We start from the raw sequence: 13,628 nt of genomic DNA on the forward strand, positions 1-13,628 counted from the left end.
CATATTTTTTGAGAAATTACGTTAATTAAACAAAACACATTTTTTAATGAACTTCTCCCCCATACTTACCAAAGGTACCAATAATTCTTAATCTGACTGAACATGCTACGTTTATGAACTTTCAAAACACAAATATGACTGTTTAGAATAACATGAAAGATTTGGCTATGTTAGGAAGTCTTTATCTCCAAAGTAAGGACAAAAATGCTGCATAACCCTTTTTCAGACTTTAAAGAATGATGTTACACTAAAGCACTAAACTCTATTATAATTTTATTTATTTATTAAAATTGTTCATCACCTTATTTAATATGAGTGAGAAGTTTGTTCTACAGGACTAACTACAGTCACGCCACTATGTGTTCACCAGATAGATGTAAAGCAGTTGATTAAATGTGGTTTATATGTGGGATAAGTTTCACTGTAAATTAATGTAAATTAATGTTGGTTATCGGTTGGGCAATGACGATTGGAAATTGGCAAAATGTACTCACTTAAGTTTCTCATGTTTTCACTTGCATTAATGTTTTGTACTGTATATACTCAAATCTATGATAGACTAGCTGACAGGATGTCATTCTGTGTATGTACGATGCAAATGAAACCCATTTTGACCTGTGAGGGAAGAAATTTCTGGTGATTGCAATTCAAATTAGTTTTCCAATACAATCCACAATGTATACTGCAAGCAATGGAAACACAAGAACAGCAAACATGCAGGTTAGTGTAAAAACAGTAAAGCTTTACACACTGTAATAATGCGTTTCCTTTAATACAGCTTGTGACTGATTCTATTTACGATATCAAATGGACATCGCTGTTGATGTTTCATGCTCGTGTATCAGTTATACACACACTCAGCTGAATGTTCAGTCTTGTAGTGTTTTAATCAAGTGTGTTCATTATACAGAATTACATAAGCATCCATTTCACAGTTTGGATAAATAAAACACACTGGAAAAGTCTGGCATAATTCCTTTTTTTTTTCATAAGGTTCAGCACCATAAATGAAAACAATATGAGAAATTAAATACACAAAGAATGTGACAAAACAGCAACCTGACGACATGTGGACTAATGCTTAATGGAAGGAAATGAGCAGGTAACAAATGCAACTAAAATGCAAAACTATTTAAATGAAGAATCAAAAAAATCGAAATAAATATGGCCCAACACATGGCTATACGTATATGATCTAATGGCATTTAAGAGTAAATAACAAATGATTTCTTCCATACATAAGTACACATTGTATAGTAACTATAAAAAGTGAAATGAAAAAATAAATCAATTAAAATGATACAACTAAATCACAATAATATTTATTTACTCAGATGGTTTCTGCTCATAAATATACTCAAACTCTACAGATCATATTAAGGTAGAAAAAGCCTGTTGATTCAAATAATATTTACTGCCCAAGGCAGCAAAAATATGTGATACAAAAATACACAGCTGTAATAAACACAAAATTCATCCAGCTGCATCAAACATAGCACCATTACAAACATTCATTACAGTTCTGGACACCAGTAGAGATCACCGTTTCAGAAATGTACGCTGGATGAGTTGGTCCTCCTGGCCAGACGTTTTATTAGCACATGACCTCATATATAACTCTTCTCATTTAGGCTCATCACCTGTCAGTCGTCCTCTGAACGCCCAGGAAAAACACCAGCCACCACATGTAGTGAACATGAGACACCATCACAAGCACCACCACCAGATAAAGAACTACTACAGCAGCAAGAAAACCCAACACCAACGTGGCTGCACTCAGCCACAGGTTCACACACAAGCTGATGTTCAGTTGTGATTGAGCCACTCAAATATGTAGTGAATAGACTGGATACGTTTCCAATCTACACAAATTCCAGCTCATTTTAAGAGGTTAGAACAAAACTGTCCAGTCTAGGAGAGGGAGGGCCGGAGAGATTCCTCATTATTGCTGCAATTACCACCACTGCTGGAAGGTGCCTACATGAAGACGTGGCATAATGGAGATTGATGCGTGACTGTGTGTTAGTTATGGCCCTCCTCGGTCAGGAGAGGTCTGCAGCAGTGGACTGGGTGAAAATTGGGGCAAAGAAAATTAGGGAGAATTGTACAGTGAATTAAAAGCCAATTTGGATTCAGTCCTTGAAAGAACAGATTTTATGTTGATCGCAGTTGGATCGCAGGTGAAAGAAACGTATAAATCAAGGTAAATAGAGCACCAGTTACAACAAAATCTAGCTAGTGAATTAAAAAAAAACCTGAAAAATCAAATTTTAAGATAGATTTTTGATATTGCATTTTAAAGGTGAGAGGCAAAATTATAATTTTTTTATAATAGGCTGATTTATAAAAAATTATCCCTAATTATTGTTCTAAGAACACGATTTATTAATTGATTCCTCCTCAGAAATCATGTTTTTTTATTCATTATTATTTAATCCTTCACAAGCTGTACGGTTTCCACTTAAGATCTGACACAGACAAGAGAAAGTCAAAGCAGTCTGATTAGTATGAAAAGACGACAGACGAAACACAAACCAAGCTGAAGCAGGAGCCGAAAGTCATTCCTCGATACAGTTCGCGATCAGGAGGTGAGTAAATAGCCATGCTGTTACCCAGAACCGCACCCCGGACAGGAAAGCGAAAGCATGCAGCGAGAGGGGACGAGAGGTCAAACTGACAGAAGAAGCTGGAGGGATCACACAACGTGATGCCTAATAAAACGGTGCCAGTGACGAACCTGCGATGTACAGGACGGCCGTGCCCTCGTCCATGGCGAACATGTTAGAGCCGGTGCACACGTACGCGCCGGCGTCCTCGGGTCGAACGTTCTGGATAGTCAGGATGCCGTTGAAGTCCATGGCGCGGTCGGGCAGCTTACGGTTGCCCTGTCGTGTCCACACCAGTGTGTACGCTGGGAACTGTGTGAAGAGAAAATGGTTTTCACATAGCCATTATTATTTTAGTGTAATACATACAATTTATGGCCAAAAGTATGTGGACAACGGGCTATGAGCTTGTTGCACATTCCATTCTAAAACCATGAATGTTAGTATGGAGTTTCCCCCTCTTCTCCTCTACCCATCCCTTGTGACTGTAACACTCGTCCCATTTTGGAAAAGCTTTCCACAACGTATTGGGACTGTTTCAATGGGAATTTGTGCCTGCTTAGTCTGGTGCTGATATTTGACAAGAAGACCTGGCTTGCAATTGATTTTCCAATCCCAATGTTCTAAGGAAGCCAGTGGCCAAACTACACCAAGCTTGTCATCTATTAACCATCTTTTGGATCTTGTTTTGGGCATGTGACTACCACGAAGTTAAAAGCATATACACAATTGTATGGGTGTGGCTAAAACACCTGAATTTACTACTTACAAGAGTGTTCATATACTTTAGGCCACATAATGTTCATTAGCAAAGAAAGCATTAAAGGAATAGGACTTGTGTTCAGTGTTAAATGCAAGGAAGGGTCATGTTAAGGTCCTACCTGGCTCTTGGCCGTGCAGATGAAGCTCACTGTAGCTCCTGGGTTCACTCTTCTGGATTTAGGCTCCTCAATAAACACTTCAATTGGTTTGGATGGAGAAGCTGGTGAGAAAGAGAGACGTGAACATTTCAAGGTCAGGATTTGTGCTTATTGTCACCTGTCAGGTGGCCAAAATTAATTAAGAATTATTATTAGCAATTAAATACAAATAGCACAGTGGGATAATCCGCTAGCACGCCAGCGCAGAGATTCTGAGCTCCTGGGTCCGAATCTCGACTCTGCTACTGGTTGTTGCTTGTTGCCGATGCAACATGGACTCACTAAGACTTACATGCTATTACGATTTCAGCACGGCTGCGGTTGGTGGAGAGCTGGTTTCTGCAGGTGCAGATGTAGACGCCGGCGTCGGTGGGCTGCACACTGGCAAAATGCAGCTCTTCTCCTGGAAGACATGACAAGTTTTATCCAACGTATGTCCAGATATTAGCACAAACATCATTCAGTTGAGTTATTTATGAGACAAGGTTATAAGTTCAGTGTTCAGGCTTTAGACATGTACCTTGTCTGCGTCTCTCGGCTGAGCCAGAGATCGGGCGGCTGTCTTCGCGTGTCCAGTAAAAATAATGCGGGGTAGGTCCGGAGCCCTGACAACGTAGCGTAACTGAGTGTCCCTGAGCCACCTGTATCCTCTCAGGGTATACCTTCACCACCAGAGAGGCAGCCGCTGAGAACAAACACACACACGCCATTTAGTTTACTAACTACTTTAATAAGAGCCGCCATTTAGTTTACTAACTACTTTAATAAGAGCCAGTGGTAGCTCAGTGGTTGACACTTTTGGGCCCTTGAGCAAATTGCTCAAACTGTATTCAGTGATAATGCACAAATGAAAAGCTAAGTGCTGTAAATAGAATAACAAATGACAATACGCTATATGATTAAAAGTATGTGGACACCTGACTATCAGCTTATTATACATGCCAATCCAAAATCATTAATGGGCATTAAAATAGAGTTGCCACCTATTTCCAGGGCTGTAACAGTCAATTTGAAGTATGCCAATGAATAATTGTGCTCATTCAATTCAGTCAATAGATAAGCTGTGAGGTCAGGCACTGATTTTGGACTCTATTAAGGTTCTTTTTTTATTTCAAAGATGTACAATAGAGTTGGAGTGCAGAGCTTTGTGCAGACCACTGAAATTCTTCTGCACCAAACCGGTCAAACCATGTTTTTATAGGCCTCGCTTTGTGTACCAGGGCACAGCATTCTAGAACATGAAGACCTTGTTGTGCAAAGCATTCAATTAATCTGACATAGTTGGATTTTAAACACTGGTTAGCAACAGGAGTAGCTAAAACATCTAAAATCAATTATCAAAATGACTGACCACATACTTCTGGCTAAAGTGAGGTGTTGATGCACACTTTGATCTCACCATTATAAGGCTGGCATCTGACCCTATTCTGTGGATCTCCGACATATCCCCGTTCACACCTGTTTAAAAAAGTACAAGTGATTTAATGCAATGTTTAACCCCATATGATTTGCTTAAGGTCAAAGTTCAACACCTTACCTCTCACAGTACTGACCAGTGTAACCCGGCTGGCATGCGGTACACCGGTAGTCACCGTTGCCCAAACTCTCACAAGTCGGGGAGAATCTAGTAAAGAACACAGCTCAAAATTAAAAACATTACAAAAATGTTACAAGCCTAAGCTTGATAGTTTATAGTGGGTAAGATTTGCATTTTAGGCAGAAACTGGCACTGCCACCCCAGCAGTTGGCTTATTTAACAATAAATAAATTCAGAGAAAGCAATGCTATTTCCACCCTTTGCATTAATCCCGTTTTTGCCCAATCTAATTATTTATGGTTTCCAATGCCAACTCCTCCACCACTTGTTCCTCCTGCCAGCCACCACCAGTGGCGGATTCCAACACAGACTGTGTTCAGTATATAGAGTCACACAGTGCGCCTAGTGAATCGCCCACCCCATTCATCAGCCAGCCCTTATAGTTTATGTATTCCTCCACCACTTGTGTCATTGTTTTAATCAGTAAGTAGTGGTCACTGTTACAGAAGTGACCTACTGGGTCTGTTAAGTGCCCAGGTTGGTGGCACAGCTGAGACTTAAACAGTAGCAGGCTAAAGTATTACACTGCTGTGCCAACAGAAAAGATGTTATTAAAGGTGTATATAGATGCACTAAATGATCAGGACTAGATATTTTATACATGAATGAAATGTATTCAAACATTTTCCTTGAACTTACTGGTTCTCTGGGTTGGTATGGGGGCAGGCACAGGGCTGGCAGTCCTCTGGAGTACCAACACTGGCATCTCCGAAGAAGCCTGGTGCACACAGGTCACAACGCTCACCCGCGGTGTTGTGCTGGCAGCTCTGTCGATACAGAATCAGTCCAAAATCAGAGGAGAAATGTAATTCATGCTATATCTCTGTATCTATTAAAGGCAGTAAAGACCTAAAAGGTGCAAAGGTCAACAGTTTGCTGTTTCTACTATTACAAATAATGTGGAGATAAAGACCATATATGGCCAAAAGTACGTGGAGACATACGGAAACACAAATGGATCATTTGAGCAAAGCAAACCTCACCTCTTACTCAAAGCCCAGATTATTAAATTGAAGGACACATTATGAGAAGAACCAAGTCATGGAATACAGAGTTATGCCTGGAAGAGTTGAAAATGAAAGAGGACGAGGATGGCCAGCAACAAGATGGATATTAAACAAGCCCATAAGAAGCCTGAGGATTCACCACTAAGCACGAGTAATTATGTGAGTATGAATATATTTTGCCCTGCAATACCTTGTGACCAGGATTTGTGTGGCACCAAACCCACTGGGTCAACTTAATGACTTCCAGAGCAGCCTCAGATTGGCTACATCTTGTTCTACAGACTTATAGTGGCACAGGCTAGAATTGCAATAAATAGTGTAAATGCAGCTTACCGTGCAGATGCCAGTCTCTGGGTGGCAGGAGTCAGAATGGCCGTTACATTCACATAACTCACAATGGCCGAGGTAGAGACCTTCACCTGTGCGGGAGTAGCCTGGAGCACAGTCCTGAAGTACAGTAAACACAGAGACACACTTATGTAAATGTAATAACATCCCTTCCACCGTGGATGGGGAAGATAATTTGAATCAACATGTCTGCTGCACTTGGGCTGGCTGGCATACCTGGCAGGATAGGCCTTGATACCCAGGTGGGCAGCTACACTGCTCCACCTCCGGTGCTGGGGCCAGGCCGGTGTAGTTAGGCACGGCAATGTCCATGCTGACTCCAGAGATGCTGGAAGAGCGCATGGCTGTGTAGTAGGTGGCTCGAATCAGGATGTCATCCAGGTCAGCCAATAACATCAGCAGATGTTCTCGTGTGGCTGGCATGCCGTCAGCACGCTGCCAGAACTCCTGTAGAGAAAAAAAGGCAGAACTATGATCGAACCTGGAAGTGATTCAAATAGTCACGGTACGTCTCATGTTGTATCAAAGTCTTTGATGATCTGCAAAAAAAAGAAGCGTTCTTTACCTCTCTGAAGATAATCTCAAAGCTACGTGTCTCTCTTGTCCCCGGCCTCCTTTCCCAGGGCTGCCGAGCCACTAGCAGGATGTCGTTACCCTGGGGAAAAAAAAACAATGGCGTAGAAGTTATGCATGAATGACAGGAGATTTGTGTGGTCAGTTATGAGCTATCTATATAAACTGTATACTCACCAAGATCTGAACATCAACATCATCAATAGGGGTGCCTCTCGGCCCAGGCACGTACGTGATGGTATACTTGAGCTTCCCGCCATAAGCTGAAACCTGTTTAGAGAGCCGGAATAGCAAAATAGAAATGAACGTAGTATAAGGAAAGAAAGTCTGGTAAAACTTTTCTTTTTGGAAATATCATGACAATCTGAATAAATTCGCAAAAAAGAGGAAAAAAAACCCGATAGAAATCATTTTATTAAATATAGAAAAAACATATATAAATAAATAAAGTTTAATGTTTAAGATGAGCAAAAGTTGAGCCTACTGGCCGGTCGGCAATCTACACAGACAAGATAGGCTATGCCTGAGAAGGGGAGGGTATCTGCAATGAATTGGTGGCTAGTGTTTCCCAGTTAAATCAGACCTGCCGTGACCCTGCTGGGAGAGCAGGAGGGAATTCCTCATTACTGCTGCAATTACGGTCCCCACAGGTTGGTTGATGGTGAACCCGCCTTGTGCAGGTGAAAGGAAGCGGTTGTCTACTACCCACATGTCAGAGAAAGCACATGTAAGCCCGTCTCAGTCAGGGTAGGGGACTGTTGGAAAAAAAATCTACTTTTTTTTTTTTTTCAAACAGTCCAAACCATAGGACTGACTGTATGACTGTTTGACTGTTTTCCTTTCGAAGCACTTCTGACAAAAATAAACTGACTTTAACCCTTTTCCTGTAAAACTGTCAGGTAAAGGGCTAACCAGGGGCAGCATCACAGTCTGGATCTGGACTAGTTACCTTGTCCCCATGGAACTTCTTTGGCAGCTGCCAGAAGAGCACGTCCTCTGGGTGTGAGCCCCAATCTTTGTAGACCAGAGAGTACTGGAGCAAGAGGAAGCAAAAGGTGCCAGAACATTAGCAGAAAAAAAAGAAAGAGAAAGAAGCAGAAAGCCATACCAAAGTGCAAAGTGAAGCAGAATAAAGTAAAAGAATTCCAGGTGTCCAACGACTTTAAATTAAATCTCTGATATATAAGGTATAGAAAATGAATTACATGTTTCCACCTTAGGGACTGATTGGAACTCCAACTGATTGCCTGTGCTCCAAAGCAAAGCACAATTTTAGTTTAGTGAGTTTGAGGTCAGGGTGTTCCTCCACACCATATTCATCAAACCAAAACTTTAAGATAAACTAAAATGTTGATTGCAAATTCTAGTACCAACATCAACTCCTGACCTGACACATGCTTCTTTGTTAAATAAAATCCAAAATGTGATGGAAACTATTTCCTAAAAATTGGGATTAATTTAGATGGGTTTGGAATGGGATGTCCAACAAGCTCATGGTCAGGTGTCCACATAGTTTTGGCCATGCAGTGTATACGTCATGTATACATCAAACATAAACTATTCTTTGTAATTTATTCGCAGGAGCTTAAAAAACACAGGGAAGGCTGCAGTGTAAAACCCAAGCATGTGCTGGCAGACCAACCCTTAGGTCAACAAGAAATGATTGACAAACCTTCTTAAAACTGTTTAACAAACTTCTTCACCACTTACAGTATTTACCCATTCTAATAAATATTACCCAATGATTGAATGATGTGACTAGACAGACTAACTATGTGACCTTGCTATGGTTCAGCCCAGTTACCCTTTAAGAGGGTGGTGTTTTCCTAGGACATGCGGACATGCTTCCAGAGGTGACTACCTTATTGGTGGAGCCAGGCTGTACAGCACCAGATGTCTCCACTATGTTTTTCCTGAGCTTATCCTGTCAGGAAGATCAAAAACCCAAACCATACCCACATCAGACAATGACCTTTGTGTTTAATGCTGGCTAAAATGTAACTGGCTACAGCTAGGAGCATAACAATACAGTACCTTTGGTGTGATAAGACGGGTGGTATGGCCCGGGGCAGCCGAGTGGGGCCCAGAAGGCCGCACATGGGAACTTAAGGCAGCAGGGGCCAAAGGGGGGCTGGGGGTATCGGCATAGGCATGGACACTTGAACGACCCTTGGAATCAGAGGTTCCGAATGAAAATGAAGTAGAGGAAAAGGAGGAAGCAGGCTTTCCCTGCGAGAAGTTAGACATAAGTGCCCAGACTTTGTCGTCCTGGTTTTGCATGTCATCACTGGAACGCTGGTAAGAGGAGGATGGAGTGAAGTAAACAGATACAAGAAATAGCCAAGGATTCAGTGAAAACCAGGGCTCAGAAAAGCAGAAACCAGGCCATGCAGAGGAAGGGCAGAGACATGCATATAATGCAACAATCCTTCAAGATGCATTATTTAGACGTGCTTGCTCGTCTGGTCATCAGGTTTTTCGATGCAAAATTTGAACATATGGATGTTTATTTTACAGGCATTCATGCCCATAAGAGGACTGGGTGTCACTACAATGCACTACATCTTGTACATTTATGGTAAAACACTCAGTTAAAAACAACATATAACCACAGGATGTGATAAAAACAGGGGTAAGGATTCTTTTTGCCCACTGGGAGCCAGAATAATAATATTTACATATCTTTACATATATTTACGTATAACCAATCACATCTTGGAAATATACGCATTTATGGTTGATAGGGTGTGTATCCAGTTCCCCACCCCTGGATTAAAGACATTTAATTAAATGCTTTGCTTAAAAATCCCCACACATCTTGCAGACTTTAAAACAAAGTAAGCACTGCAACACAACAGGTCTCATCAAACCACAAGCGTCCCGTTAGCATCACAATAACCTGCCGCTCATCAGTCATTAACACACACATTCAGGGTTTTACCTTATGACTACGTTTCAGTCGTTTAGGTGGAGTCTGTTACAATAAAATACAAAAAATGCTATTCAAACAAATGTTCTAATGCATGTCACTCCTGAAACACTAATTCTATTAAAGTGATTTTCAGACCCTGAAATCACCTTTGAAGAAGTACAAGTAGAAAGCGAACATGTGAATCCTTATGACGGTGTGAATGAGTGTTGTGAACAATCTGGAGGCCACGCTGGACTATACCTTGTTGCCCTGGTAAGCAGAGGGTAGCTGCCAGTAGTGCGGTTCGTGGCTCTGTTGGTCGAACGCTGTGTATGAGAGCTGGGATCCGTCGATTGAAAGCTCTACTGAAAAGCCGCTGTTGATGCGACTGCTGCGCTGTCGGTTCACCAGAGCAAAGCCTTGTGTGTTTCCAGGTGTAAACACAGTGGAAACCTGAGAACAGAGGGGGAAAACATCAGTAAAATATTAACAATAGCTTCAAACTTTACATTGATATAGAATTATAAATTCTTGTTTAGTTTGATTAGCTCCATTACAAAATGAAATCATGAGCATTAATATGGATTTAATGTAATATATACTACATTTCCTTTGCCAAAATTAGCTACTCAGCAAGCTAACAAACTGGTTAAACAACTAGTATTTCAACACTTTAAAAAAATAAAAAAAGATGTAAGCAGGCCTTACCACGTCTCTGTACAAGGAGGAGCTGGAGCACTGCTGAGTGACTCCCATACAGAAGCAAGCCAGGCAGCCGTCTTTGTTGGCAGCACCGAGGTAGAACGTACCAGGTTTACAGCTGGAACACGACGGACCCTCCACGTTCGTCTGGATGTAAGCATACATGTTAGCTTTTTATTGTTTCAAACCAATGTAGTCTAGCTGTGCAAAAGCAAATTAATACTAAAAAAAATAATAAAATATTTATTTTGTAAAAAGTAAAAACCACAAACTAACATAAAAAATTACCAACAAATAGAAGCTTAAAAGATTAAACAAATTAGCTCTCCATTTGTAATAAAAAATTTTAAATAAATGTCATTATTTTTATTAAGAATAAACAGCCTATCTACTAAAATACTCCATGAATATAAATAAATGTTTTTCTTTCCCCCACAGGTTTTCAGCAGTTACATTTATCTGCAGAGGTCTCTAAAAACCCAAATCCCAAAAAAGTTACAATGACACTAATGAAGTAATTGAATAAATAAATTCCTACTAAAATAAATATTCATGCAAATTAAAACATAAATATATAGCAAATATTTTAAAGTTAGCTAAAACTAAAATGAATTTTAAAAACATAAAAAAACATTTTCAAATAGTAAAAAATGCTGTACTTTACATTAAAATAAATTATAATTTTTTTGTGGGAAAAAAAACAGCAAGAAAAACATGTTAGCATCCAATCTTACAATAATTAAAAATGGTATTATCAGGTTAATATAATGATAACATCATAGCCATAAACCAGAGGGGGATTTTTCATTTGTGTACTTGCCTTGCATCGACAGGCTCCGTTTGAACTGCAACCCTCACTGCCTTTCTGATCACAACTCTGACAGATCACTGCAAACAAGAAACATCTGCTCTGTATAAACAATCATTTACACAAGCATAACTTTTTAACATACAAGCAAAAATAATAATAATGTTTTAATTAAAAGTGTAGTGTCATAAAACACAGTTAAGCTGCAACGTCAACCAATACATACAGTTTCCTGCTCCTGTAGTGCAGCTCTGTCCATATTCAGGGTTGCCAGTGTATCCTGGGGCACAGCTAGAAAACAAAACCCTGAAATGAATCTATGTTTTGGTATGTTTACCTTTTAAAACAGATAACACAGATGTGCACCAAAGGTTAAGAAAGACATACACCGTGCTTTCTGATCAAAGGCAGCATTCTGGTGGGCAGCATTTTGGGCTGAACTTTGGATTTAAAGAACTAAAGTTCAACAAGAGTGGTACTCCAAACAGTTGCTCTGTTAAAGTATATGTATGTATACCAACACTGAACCAAAAAAAAAACATGATACAACAGCAATTTATGTTCGTAGATTTCCAAAAGTTGTTTAAACATTTAAATGAACTACCTTTTAAAATATGGTATCATATGTGGGCACCAAAAACATAGTTATTATGGAACCTGTTAATACTGATACTGTATGTACATGAGGAGCACGCTAGTCACAATATGAAAGTAATATTAGCACTACCAGGCAAAAGGGTGGTACATTTCTGGTGCCCCGTGTGAGGAATATTACTACTTGTACTAACATATTTAGTGTCGTCCATGTAACAATACAGACAATAATAATATTACCAGTCACAAGTGCTGTACATTTTGGTGCCCCGTGTGAGGATACAAAAGATATAAAAATAAAAAAAGTATTTGCCTTTTTGAGAAACAGTACCCATATATTGTGTAAGTCTATGAACACTACTTATTACACATTATTTTTAATATTATTATTCAGATAATGTGATCAGTAAGGCAGCTGCCTTCAGAATGAAACACACAGTGTTCTGTACAAAACCTGCCACCATGGCCATTCTTATGAGGACATAAAAATGCAAAGACATGCTAAGCAAACAAAACCTGCTGAGATGTATAACCTAATTTACATGTCAAGACTGTAGAACCTAAACCACTTAACCAATAAAGTTGCCATTTAGATAAAAAAAAACACCTAATCAGCACATGACACAGCACAGCCCAAGTAAAGGCAGCAGAGGAACACATAGAGCTCTAGCAAGTTGGTCAGCACAAAAGTAAAAGTAATCCAGAGAAGGAAAGGCTTAACGAAATCCTCAAACGTTTTATGAACAGATGCCATAAAAAAAAAAGTGAATTATTTCAAAACAGAGGGCTAATTAGCTTTCCAAGCAGAGGAAAAAAAACAGACTGCAAACCAGGAAAACCAGACCACTCAAATTTAGATATAAAAAGCAACATTTATAAGATCTTACCTGATCTGTGCAGACTTCACAGAAACTGAGTCTGACCCCAGTAAGCAAGTCATGTAACATTTAATTTCTTTTTCCCACCTACTTTGTGATTTTGATACTCTTCGTATCTTTAACCAGCGAGCCAGAGTCGCTGTTGCATCAACAATGAGGTGATTCTCTATGCAACCTTTCCTCACTCAGACACAGTCAATTGTGTCTCTTGAATCAAGGCATCAATGAGACTTTAACTCAGATCTTTACATGGATGGCTAAACACATTTGATTAATTGATACACCTTGTTTGGGTTTTTCTGATTTTGTTAAATGTTGGGATTGACTTGAAAATGGCTTTTGGAGCCAAAAAAAATTAAATTTAATTTTAAATGATTTTAAAAGTTTTTGTACAACATTTTTCATTAAAAAAACAGCCAAGTTGCAATTATGTTATGGTATCTGTAATACAGTAACTCCAGCCTCTCTTTTCTACAAGGCCTTGCCTTTTGCAGAGAACTGTATATAATTAAGTCTATGGGTGGTGCTCTCTTGTACTGGATACACAAAACAATGCAAGGAAGTCTGGGTAATGTTAGGATTACAGTGTGATGTCTGTAATAAAACAGTGCAGTATCTTAATATTACACACATTTATTTAGAAAGGCGTCCACATACTTTTGATTATATAAAATGAAAGCATAC

The 13,628-nt window shown here is 39.6% G+C and overlaps 1 protein-coding gene across 7 annotated transcripts in view; it reads right to left on the reverse strand.

Annotated features, from left to right (window-relative positions):
* Window positions 1–13,628, reverse strand: part of hspg2 (heparan sulfate proteoglycan 2) — a 140,581-nt gene that overhangs the window by 42,950 nt on the left and 84,003 nt on the right. For all 7 annotated transcript variants that reach the window (XM_063015212.1, XM_063015211.1, XM_063015207.1 and 4 more), the window contains exons 30-44: window positions 11,699–11,763; window positions 11,485–11,552; window positions 10,671–10,811; window positions 10,224–10,415; window positions 7,229–7,321; window positions 7,044–7,133; window positions 6,695–6,925; window positions 6,464–6,577; window positions 5,763–5,890; window positions 5,064–5,150; window positions 4,926–4,984; window positions 4,047–4,211; window positions 3,819–3,929; window positions 3,488–3,588; window positions 2,738–2,918 (exon numbers count right to left, since the gene is read on the reverse strand). In XM_063015212.1, the coding sequence (XP_062871282.1) occupies window positions 2,738–2,918; window positions 3,488–3,588; window positions 3,819–3,929; window positions 4,047–4,211; window positions 4,926–4,984; window positions 5,064–5,150; window positions 5,763–5,890; window positions 6,464–6,577; window positions 6,695–6,925; window positions 7,044–7,133; window positions 7,229–7,321; window positions 10,224–10,415; window positions 10,671–10,811; window positions 11,485–11,552; window positions 11,699–11,763 (1,826 nt within the window). The remainder of the gene's footprint in view (window positions 1–2,737; window positions 2,919–3,487; window positions 3,589–3,818; window positions 3,930–4,046; window positions 4,212–4,925; window positions 4,985–5,063; window positions 5,151–5,762; window positions 5,891–6,463; window positions 6,578–6,694; window positions 6,926–7,043; window positions 7,134–7,228; window positions 7,322–10,223; window positions 10,416–10,670; window positions 10,812–11,484; window positions 11,553–11,698; window positions 11,764–13,628) is intronic.

This window comes from Trichomycterus rosablanca, chromosome 19, assembly GCF_030014385.1.
Source record: "Trichomycterus rosablanca isolate fTriRos1 chromosome 19, fTriRos1.hap1, whole genome shotgun sequence".
Classification (NCBI taxonomy): Eukaryota; Metazoa; Chordata; class Actinopteri; order Siluriformes; family Trichomycteridae; genus Trichomycterus; species Trichomycterus rosablanca.